This window comes from Onychostoma macrolepis, chromosome 24 (genome assembly GCF_012432095.1).
Source record: "Onychostoma macrolepis isolate SWU-2019 chromosome 24, ASM1243209v1, whole genome shotgun sequence".
Classification (NCBI taxonomy): Eukaryota; Metazoa; Chordata; class Actinopteri; order Cypriniformes; family Cyprinidae; genus Onychostoma; species Onychostoma macrolepis.
This window is the reverse complement of record NC_081178.1, coordinates 15,072,572-15,084,581: the sequence shown is the minus strand read 5'-3', so window position 1 is coordinate 15,084,581 and position 12,010 is coordinate 15,072,572. Positions and strand designations below refer to the sequence as shown.

At 36.1% G+C, this 12,010-nt stretch overlaps 1 protein-coding gene across 2 annotated transcripts in view; it reads left to right on the top strand.

The window, feature by feature from the left end:
* dok6 (docking protein 6) overlaps window positions 1-12,010 on the top strand; it is a 74,473-nt gene that overhangs the window by 54,590 nt on the left and 7,873 nt on the right. For both annotated transcript variants that reach the window (XM_058765249.1, XM_058765250.1), the window contains exon 7: window positions 2,110-2,218. In XM_058765249.1, the coding sequence (XP_058621232.1) occupies window positions 2,110-2,218 (109 nt within the window). The remainder of the gene's footprint in view (window positions 1-2,109; window positions 2,219-12,010) is intronic.

Genomic DNA, 12,010 nt, shown 5'->3' with positions numbered 1-12,010 from the left:
AGCGCACATTCACTCTCTGACAGCAGATGGCGCGGAAGAGCAAAATGCAGCCGATACCCCAGAAACCTCGTAAACAAAGCAGCTGTGCTATTTTCTGTTTCTGAAGCATGTTTAAATGATTTAAATAGCCATTCAGATTTGTGTATTCACTATGGTGTTCATCACAGCGCCACTTAAATATTTAGACTTAATAGGCTATTTATTTTCAAACTTTTTTACATTTGAATCTGGACCACAATATGCCCTAGATATTGTTTGAAAGTGTTTTGATTCTTTATTGTTCAGTCACACTTTAAGGCTTCATTAGTTGGCACTACTTAATTCATTGATTAATCATAGGTAATTCCAATATTTAATAACACGTTGTTAAAATCAAAAGTTGCTACTGTGTTATTTAATGAGCTAACATGAACAAGTTGTATTTTTTTAAGATGAATAACTTATGTAGAAAATTTAGGTATTGCTCATTGTTAATGTTAATGTGTTAACTAATGATATCTCACCATAATTTATTTATTCTTTATAATTCTTTTGCACTTTAATCTGTGTAAAATGTTTTGTGTATTGCTTTATTGTATTTAAATGTTCAGTTATTTTTGTTATAAGAAAAATTATTAAACCTGTTATACTGTATTATGACAACACTCTTTTGCAACTAAATTTCAATACCGTGATAATACCGTATACAGTGATTAGCATTAGCAATTAATCGCAACATGAAAATTTGATACCGGCATATCCCTAATAAAGGCCTGACAACATCTCATCTGACCGAAGTTCACTGATGTCCTACTGAAGTTCACCTGTACCGTTTCAGCACTCGTTTGACTAGCACCTGTCACTAAGGTGAAGTGGAGTGCGCGTCTGAAAATTCTCCCATTTGATGTGGTCATAAAGATGTTCTGCGTTTAAATAAACGCAATTCTTATGAAGAAAAAAAAAAAGAGACAGAAGCAGCAGTTATGAGTGGGGTGGCCAATCCTAGCCCCACCCCTGCGTTAACTGCGTTAAATATTTTTAACGCCGTTAAACTGCATTAACGCACTAATTTTGACAGCACTAATTATTACCTTAGATCAGATAACCTAAAAATCAACATTTTATCACTGCACAATATGCTATACAGTAATTGAATATCAGGACTGCAGCTTCCCTGTTAAGATTCTGCCAGTTTTCTAAGTAGGCTTTCCCGCTTCCTTGCTTGCACAGTGCACATTATGTGACGTTTCATAAATCCAGGTCACAGAACACTGGCATCTTTGAAAAGCAGCTGCTGTAAACTAATCCTGAACTGCACTATTGGTCGAGTACCTTCAAAAATACTGCACTTATGTGTTCCCATAGCTCAACTCCTAGAGCATGACGTTAGCAGCATCAAGGTCAAGAGTTTGAATCCCAAGAATGAGCATACTGATAAAATGCATACCTTCAATGCATTTGAAGTCGCTTTGAATAAAATGTAAATGTAAATGGATTTGAGACACATCTTAGTTGCAAGATAAAGACAGAAATAACAGCCTCAGGAGTTTTTCAGTGTTCAAAGCTTCTGAACACTAATGCCTTAAAATGTTATCCTGCCATTTTGGCTATCAATGTGTCACTGAAAGCACATTTTGGTTATTTCTCCGAACCGCCCTGAAGCTAGCGAGGCTGATGAATCGTTCAGTCGCCTGATGCGGATGGTCTTTCCTGCGCTATTTAAACTGCGCCGCTGCCTTGCTGGCAGTCAGTCTGTGCTGTCATCTCTAAGGCCTTCAGTGGAGGCTGATGAGACTTGACCATATGGCCCTCCGCTCAGATCTCGCCATCCAGGACCCCTGCCAAAAATGCTGCTCGCTCTGAAATCTTGATCAAGAGTCCCACTAAGAGTCTTTATTGGTTCGGATTTACGAAATTCTCTTAAAATGCTGTGATAAATGCTCTTTTTAAAAGGCTGTAATGACATCACACACCACCTGTCATCTGTAATGATCAAAACAGCCTAATGGAGGGGTGCTGTTTACCGGGCGAGTCTCGGTCTTTGAAATCTTCTCAGCGTAAGTCCTTTCCAAGTGATTTGACTGGAAATATAACCAATGTAACCCAATGATTTTCTGCTCTGCCTCACAGACTCTTTCAAACGAGAGCACATTAACAAAGTCGATATCTCTCCCGCGAAGCGCTTACTGGCACCACATCACGCGTCAGAACAGCGTGGGAGACATCTGCAATTACCAAGGTAAGACAGAGCTCCTTCCCACTCCACAGCTCAGTGAAAACACCATCTTTATATGTCTGTCGTATATGGGTGACGATTTCATCTGAAGCTCCACTGGGTACATTTATAAATCGGTGAGCAACACTGGCCCTTTCGCTTGGGTAAAATAAATCAATGCAGGGATTGAGTAAAGCATTAATATAGCAACACATTTGTGCATATACCATGCTTTTGACATTTTTACATCCTGCTGGCCTTTCTGGAGTCCTTGAGTGCAAAAGTGTTTTGTATGACGGTTTGAATGTGGTACTGCATTAGTTTAGCTGGTGGATTCAATTCACTATGTAAATTAAAGCGGACGTAAATTAAGCATGGAAGGTTTCCATAGTGATCTTGAAATACCAGTAAAGCTGTGTTCTGCATAGGGAGCGGATTTGCATAAAGTAGCTGATGAGTTTGTATTCATCTAATTGAAACGATTGTGTCAGCAGAACATTACTGTATTTATGCTTATTAAAACATTTTTGATGTTTCTCCAACAAATACATTCATAAATACAAGATGATTACAGAACATTTCATTTACTTACTCTCATATTGTTCCAAACCAGTTTGACTTTCTTTCTTCCATGGAACATAATAAGAGACGTTTAGCAGAGTGTTTAAGCTGCTCTTTTCCTTACAGTGAAAGTGAATGGGGAACCAGGAGCTTTCAGAGCAATAGGGGCTTTCTCACCACGTAGTTCTAAGAAACAGCCAGCATGGTGGTTCCTAGAGAACCAATTTCCCCCTTGGGATGTTTTACTGGTTGCATTCGCACCGGCAGCATGAATTCTGAAGCGGCCAATAAACTGTGAATGGAGGACACCATGAGCTGTTTTTGTTGTGTGTTGTGGGTTTTGTGATAACGGAGATGGAATATAAACGCACAATACAGTGTATATGCGATTTGAAAGAGTATGAAAATCTGACTAAATCTCCTATGACAACTTGCATTGTTATATATCATCAAGGCTGAGAAAAGATCACAACGCTGCAGCTCACTGTTTTCCATGTTCATGGAGTAAATATTTTTACTGGCTTTTTAAAAAGCCGGTGTTTTTTTATGGCCAATCAGTGTACACTTACGACACTGGTATAGTTCCTATAGAACTGTTTTACACCCTACTCTGAAGTAGGAGCTAATTTAGTTCCTTCAAACGGAGTTACTAAAACCATTCCTAGTTCCTGCTGTGCGAATACACCAAAAAGCGGGTAATTGCTCCAATTTTACTAGGAACAATGAAAGAGTTTGTCCGGTGTGAAAGCCCTTAAAAAGCACCATACAGTTATTATAAAAGTAGTTTGTTCGACTCGTGCACTATTTTTTGAGTCTTCAGAAGCTCTGCAATAACTTTGTGAAGAACAGACCAGAAGAACAGAACAGTTTATTTTCTTCCATGGAATAAGAGAATTTCAGCAGAATGTTCAAGCTGCTCTTTTCTTTACAGTGAAAGTAGTAAAGAAAGATTTTCCTAACTATATTTAGTTCAATTCGTGCACTATTTTATAAGTCTTCAGAAGCTATACAATAGCTATGTGTGAGGAACAGAACAAATTAAAATTGAGATTCACTAATAACCTTGATTTTGAAAATCTTGATGGCTGTGATCACCATTCACTTTCATTGTATGGAAAAGATCAGCTTGGTCATTCTACAATATATACAGATAAAAAAAAAAAAAAAGTTTAATTCAGTAAATGATGACTTTTAAATATTTTTTTGTTGCTTATATAAACCCCTCACTGATGCACATTTAAATGGCATATCCATGTTACAAAAATACATATTGCATCTACTTGCTTTTGTATGCCACTGTTTTTTTTTTTTTTCATTTCTCATGGATTTTTAGCTAATGCTTTTGAGTGTTGGTTTGAAAGAGTATGTTAACTGAGAGGTCCATGTGGTCCGGAGACACATAGCATTAGGGAAATTATATGTCCATCTGCTGGGAGAGAGATGAGTTAATCTGCCTGGTGAGAGATAACTGGACACCACATGGGTTTGGTGCCTCGGTTTTTGTCAAGCTGTCAAAACCGTCCTATGTCGTATGTGAATAACCTGTGCTTTTACTGTTATGTAGTTTCACAAGAAAATTTGGACATATGAATGCATCAGTGTGGAGCACAAAAAGATTATTGGCTATAATGACACAATATTTGCGTCCCTAATCAGTGAAAAGATGTTTTGAGGTAGCTCCAGCTGCTGATGTATCTGCCTCTGAGGCAGCCAGCCTTAAAACCTCTGTCTCATTCATCATTGTGGCATTCCCATTGTTGAGATGTTAGCCTGATATAGTGAATGTTCCCCCTCCTCATCAGCTTCCCTCAGAAATACAAATTCAGCAGAATGCTGCTTTTTTTTTCAATGAATAAATTGAGTGCATCACCATGTTGAAGGACGGTGTTTAGGTTGAAGAGTCAATGAGAGCGCACGCCTTCCGTAAGAGGAAAATGGAAAATATAACAAAGATCTCTGCTGTGCAACAGCACACTCCTTACGAATTTTGCTGAATAGAGGACTTTGCCACCTGCGTAAGATGGAATATACAGCATAAGATGCTTTTTTTAATCAATCAGCAAGCATATGAACAACCCACCGCACTGCTATGTGCGATAATATACAGTTCATGGCATAGATCTAATAATTCACATTTTAAGAGAGGATATTATATTAATAAATCAGTGAACATAGATGAATTGGTGACAGCTGATCATTAACAAACAGTATGTAATGTTCAGTATATTCATTTCACTGCTCATTAGTTTGTGTACATTTATATATTTTTAATAAAAGTCAAATGTTTCAATAAAATATAAAATGTAAATGTAAGTATTCAATAATAAGTAATTATTATTTAAGTCATTAAGTAACAAATAATAAAATATAAAATGTGCACCATTGTTCAAAAGTTTGGCGTCAGTAATTTAAAAAAAATAAATTAATACTTTTATTCAGCAGTGATTCAAATTTAAAGTGAGGCATTTATAATGTTACAAAAGAAACCATTTCCAGCATTGATGATAATAATAAATATTTATTGAGCACCATATTTAGCATTATAGAATCATTTGATGCTGAAGACTGGAATAATGATGTTGAAAATTCAGCTTTGCATCACAGGAATAAAAACATTTTGAAATACAGTATAATAAAAAAGGAAACTAATTTTAAAATTGTAATACTATTTCACAATATTCAAAAAAAACCCAACTTACTGACGCCAGACATTTCAAAAGTACTCAGTTTAATGTGATTTCTAACTAGTAAAAACAGGATAGTTCACCCCAAAATAACAAATTAAAAATAAATCGTGTTAATCTTCTCTCACATGCATCTCCTTTTAAATAAAAGTTTGAAACAACATATGATTTAAAAGCATAACATATTAATAATGCTTGATAATATTATTAATGACGATTATTATTATTTGATGCATTAGTAAGATATTTAAAGAACGTGTTTTCTTCTCATTGATATATGAACCACCATATTAAGTATCTACTCTTTAAGTGCTTACAGTAAGTTCGGCTGTTGTTCATTTCTTCAGCTAATGTCCACATCTGGCAGGAAATAACATGACTTCCTGTCACTTTGTAAATGAAAAATAATGCCTGGAAAGTGTTATGCTGATGCTCGTTCAGTCACCGCTCAGGTGAAAGATAGAAAACAGGGGCCAAACTGGCAGCGTGCATTTGGTCACAAGATAAATTAGTAGTCAGCAGGTATGGATTTGCTGACTCACATAATATGAGTCATACTGTATGTTCTGGTAAAAATGGATCACCTCCATTCCCCTCCAAGACATGTAGCACAATTAATAAATACTTCCTGTTACAAATAGCCTTGCAGTATATTACTTTTTTTTTAAACCACCATTACTTTTTTTCACCAAAGAAGGTGAAATAATGATGTCACAATAATGTCTTTGAATTCAACTACTTGAATTTGGCAAATTTTGGATGAGTAAATCAAAAGTAGGGCTGTACAATGAATCAAATCACAGTATAGACTAGTGTCTGTGAATATTAACCTGCAAAAGACTGCTATTTAAATGTGAAGTCTGCATGTTTGAATGAGCGGCGCCGTTTTGTCTACTACAATATATCCTCAACACACGTAATGGTTGTGGTGTTGCGGTGTCTGCCGTCTCACAATATGAGAATATGAACACAAAAACTTAATCTCCATCATAATTTCACTGTTGCATTTGAGAAAACTATCATTAGATACACACGCAAGATCTAGGTCTTCTCTACAACCCACCAAACTAAAATAAATTATGACAGAAATATATTACTATTCTACAGTAGAATGTAGTAGTAGTAGTAGTAGTAGTAATAATCATCATCTAAACATTATTTCTTAAACACTGTTTTGTACATGTTTTGAACAGTAAACTTCTGTAGGTATTGTTAATTTAAAAGGTATTGTACATTTGAAAGGAATTATGTTTTCATTTGATTACATTTTAAAATATAAAGTTTTATGCATTAATTTGATAGCCACTGTTTTTTGGTAATACATTTTTATTAAATCATAAAAAAAAAAAAAAAAATACAGGGGGGGGGGGGGGAAGAATTCTGAAAAAACACAACACATTTACAATTTAAAAATGTAAAAAATAAATAAATAAACAAAATAAAAAAAGCAAAACAGATTTCATAGGGCCCTACATACGTTTATGAGTAAACATGGAATGTATGCTGGTCTGATTTATTAAATTATTTAGTAAGTCGTAAGAGGAGTTTCTTACTTTTATTTTTCTCATAATTGTGTGATATAAACTCATAATTGCAAGAAATAAAGTCAGAATTCCGAGATAAAACCCCCCAATTCTGCCTTTTTTTTTTCTGGCAAATGTGAGTTTGTATCTTGTAATTCTGACTTTTTTTCCTCAGAATTGTGAAATATAAACTCGCAGTTGCTATTTATAAAGTCCAATTTTGAGGGGGAAAAAGACTATCTCACAATTTTGACTTAAGTCGCAATTGCGTGTTATAAAATCAGAATTGCGAGATATAAACTCACTATTCGAAGAAAAAAAATCACAGTCGCGATTTATATAAAATCACAATTCTGAGTGAGATAAAAAGTCTTTAAAAAACCTTTTTTATTTATTTATTTATTTTCAGTGGTGGAAACAGGCTTCCATATTAAGGTGTTTTTATTTTCAAGTTTTTTTCTGTGCTGTGTGATTTAACACACTGCAATACTGTGAAGCTCTCAATTACACCACTATAGAAAGCTCCCCTCGTGTAATAATTATATCTAGCATAATTACTCTAACAGTGAACTGTGAGCAGAGAGCTCACACTTTGTATGACACATTCATTGACACACACACACACACAGGTTAATTCAGTTCCACACTTTCTCCAGAGGCCAGCTGCATAAACTTTGCCTCTGGGGCCCTGTCCCAAATGGCACCCTAAACCCTCGCAGTCTTCCTCTGAGTCCGCACTTTCGTGACGTAGTGCCGCTTTGACTGCCGGGTAGAAGTCTGCTGTGGAACTTGCCCCGGTGCAGGCTCGGCAGAAGTGTGGATCGAGGGCGCAAAGGGGGCGCTCGTGAGCACCCTTCTGAACGCTAAAATGACGGATGGGACACCCTACGGTCTCGTGGACTTAATAGACACGCGCACACGGCGGCCATTGTAAGACCAAGTGCACATGAAGTGTTCCATTTTTTGTGGCTTTTATGTAACCAATTTTAAAATGCTGTGACCAGTCTTAAAGCAAAAAATTAGATGACTAACTTGTAAGACTAGTCTAAGCATTTTATGCCACTGTATGAACACCTGCTCTAAGCACATGGTTGTCTGGATTCGTGCTGAGCCAGTCTAGTCCATATACTGACTCAAAAATGCCCATCTTCGCAAACCTCACCGTCTCTTTAATCTGAAATCAATACACAACAGACTCAATCTGTGTGCCTCCCTGCCAGACAGCACGTTCCCAGCAGCTCCAACCTAGCAGCGATGGTATAAAGAGGCTTTTCTGGAAGATTCAGACAAGGAGGAAGGAGAGAGCTTTTCTTATTATATATATATATATATATATATATACACGTTCACACGCTGCCGTTTTGGGTCTTGGGAACGCTCTGGAGTGGTTTGATAAGCCTGATTGGTCCCATGTGTGTCCTTTTGACCAGCTGCACCTTGCTTTTCTCCTGATTTGGACTCTTCTGTTCCCTGTCAAAGATTGTACTGTGTGTGTGTGTGTGTGTGTGTGTGTTTCCTTCAGCAAAAACATGAGTAGGTGTACTTTTGCAGAGAAGTGTTATTTTTGTTACTCTTACAGCTGTGTATTCGTTAACTAGTGTTACTCATTCCTGTGCTGATAATGGCCATATTAGCCACAGATAGACTGGTATTTAATCTAAACAGTCTATAATGGTTTGCAATTAAAAGTGTAAGGCCACACCAGGCATTCAAATTCAAATTTTAAAAATGAGTCAGTTTACGTATATAACTGGTATTTTATGACCTCATATTAGTTAATTCAATTGAATTCAATTTAACAGCGTGTTTGTTTACATCACACATCTATTTAAATTAACTGTGTAAATAAATTAATACATTAATTAAATCTTAAATATGTAAATCTAAACTATGTCAAACGTTTAGCCTGAAATCTGAATGATGCAAGGGGAAAATTCATGGACATGTTATTTGTCAACTACCCAATTTTAGACTTTTGAAAATGGAGGCTTTTGCTTAAAGCCTTTTCCTCTGCCTTCATTAGTTTGGCTCATTTACTTTGGCCTTTAGGTTTGTAATCACCTTGCAGTGAGTGGCTGTCTGGTGACGGCAGGTTATGTGTGAGCAGATTGGGCTTAATGTAAATTAACTTTCAGAGCAGGGAAATGTGAGTTTACTGATGCATAGAAGTATGTAGTGGACAAAAAACGTTTTTCCCAGTCAAATTTCATTCATTTAAATTGACCATTTATCTGAGAAATGTCCACCATTTTTTAGTTGAAATAGAAAATAATATTTTGTGTGTGTGTGTCTGTCTGATTGTATTATTTTAATTATTAGTAAGGATGTCCCGATCAGGTTTTTTGTGCCCCCAATCCGATCCGAGTCAAATATTGAGTATCTGCTGATACCGATTCCCAATCCGATACTTGTATATTCCTAGTGTCTGGTGCACAAGTACATTAAAGTTATTAAAATCAATCCAATGTATACGGAGTTGTGCAGAGAGTAAAAGTAATATATGTATAATTATGGTCTGTCTGAATACTCGATTCTGATTGGCTGGCAGGTGTTAAATTCGTTTTAACATACAGTTACAGTTGAATAGTAATACAGACGAAAATAACCGTCATTTTTATCGTTCCGGTCAAATATTGCAGCGCAAATATTATTAACATCTTTAATATGTGAATGCTGGCAAATGACCATGGCATAAACGGGATAATCAACGGCTAGCTGTGCATTAAACGATTTGAATGCACTTCGTGGAGGCAACCGCTGCGCGTCGGATGGTTCTTCGCCTCCACATTGTGCATTCAAATCGTTTAATGCACAGCTAGCCGTTGATTATCCCTTACATATATAATTATAAGATACTCTTTATGCACACACTATATGAAGACTTTGATAGATGTAAACATTTTACAATGGTAGATATTGTAGACACTGTACAATAAGCACAATAATTGCAACATATGGTTAGAAAGCATGAAGCTTGCGGTGTCAGAACGCCAAATCCGAAGTAAGACGCAACCCATAGCAACGTGTTATGACGTCCTAGATTGTCTGACGGCAGACAAAAGTAAATGATAAATGGATGAGAGATCATTACAAAAATGTGCATCAAATACACTGAAACCGTGCATACCGCCACCTACTGCACGACACTGACATGACAGCTTCCCTTTCAGACGCAAAATTTATGGGAGGAAAATATTCAAACTTATCACGCAACACGATTTATTAACATTTGCGCTCATCAAATTACTGGTATTTGCACCATTATTTAACGCCCTCCCCAAAAATGTCTTAAACTATTTTGTGCTTAAACTATTTTGCTGCATTTGTTGTTACTAGTAGGAGGCACCGCAGAGAACTTCTACGTGTGGTAGAAGGGAGAGGTATATTCATTTATATTCATTTATTAGGTATATTCACACATATTCATTTATTTGGAATGCCAGAAGAACATATTATTCGAATTCGAACATATCATTGCGCTGCACTTGTTATATTGCGTTGGTCATTATGAAAATTAGATGTTGCGTCTATGTTCTTTAATTTGCACATTGTCAGTAAATCACCCGCAGAAATTTTGGCGCCCATTGGCGCTGTTTTACAACTGTGCTCTCGCACTAATTTGCCCTGTTTAGTAAATCTGGCCCCTAATTGACCCCGATCCCGATCCTTGAGATCGGCTCTGGACATCCCTAGTTATTAGCTAATAGCTAGTAGTTTTTTTGTAATCCACTGTAATTAAATGGCAATAAATAAATACTACTAAATGGCTTTATTAAAGGGATAGTTCACCCAAAAATGAAAATTACACCAGGATTTACTCACCATCAAGCCATCCTAGGTGTATATGACTTTCTGCTTTCAGACAAATACAATCGGAGTTATTTATATAAAAAAAATGTCCTGGCTCTTCCAAGCTTTATAATGGCACTGAATGGGGGATGAGATTTTGCATGCATCCATCATAAAAAAGTACTTTAATAAAGTCCTTCTGAAGCGAAGCAATGCATTTGTGTAAGAAAAATATCCATATTTAAAACTTAATAAACCATAATCTCTAGCTTTCGCTAACAGTTGTACACTAGAGAGTGGCATTCCAGCAGATGATGTAGGACGTAGATGAACGCAGAAGCACAGAGGAGAGAGCAAAACAAAACACAAATTAGAAGTAAAAAATGAGGATTTGTAAAGAAAAATGTTTTTGTTTTTTGCTGTAGACAAAACTCGTGAACATGAGTACAACAGTTCGCAAAAGCTAGAGATTATGGTTTATAAAGTTTTAAATATGGATATTTTTTTATACAAATGCATTGATTCACTTCAGGAGGCCTTTATTAACCCCACAGAGCTGTGTGGAGTACTTTTTATGATGGATGAATGCACTTTTTTGGGCTTCAAATCTCAAGAGACAGGACATTTTTTTATATAACTCCGATTGTATTCGTCTGAAATCAGAAAGGCATATACACCTAGGATGGCTTGAGGGTGAGTAAACCATAGGGTAATTTTCATTTTTTGGGTGAACTATCCCTTTAAATAAAAATGACAAAATTGTGTTGAGTATATATTGTACTGAATAATATTGTATTCAATTTGTAATGTTAGATCGGTTTCATGCTGTAACTAACAACTCCAAGAAAGATCCAAGTAAGCAGTCGGCAGCCATTACCACTGCTCATAAATATTTAATTCATATGTGAGGTTGTTTATATGTTATAACTAAGTTTAACAGCATAATGCACATATTGTTAGTAGTGCGTTGGTTGCAACTTAGTGCCCATTTATGCCACAACTAGACTGAGCTGATGCAACCGGCCCATGATGCAATGGCAGAGATGTCATACTGTAAATACAGCAGTAACACTTGCATCCTGTTTTTTTTTTTGTTTTTTTTCATCAGCTACATCTATCTGTCAGTTTGACAGAACAATATATTTGAATGTTTGTGAGGGATTACAATTTTTCAAAGCATTAAAATAATGAAATTTACACAATAAATACAACAGGTTAAAGCAAGCACAATACTCTTACTATACTATACTGTAGTTTTT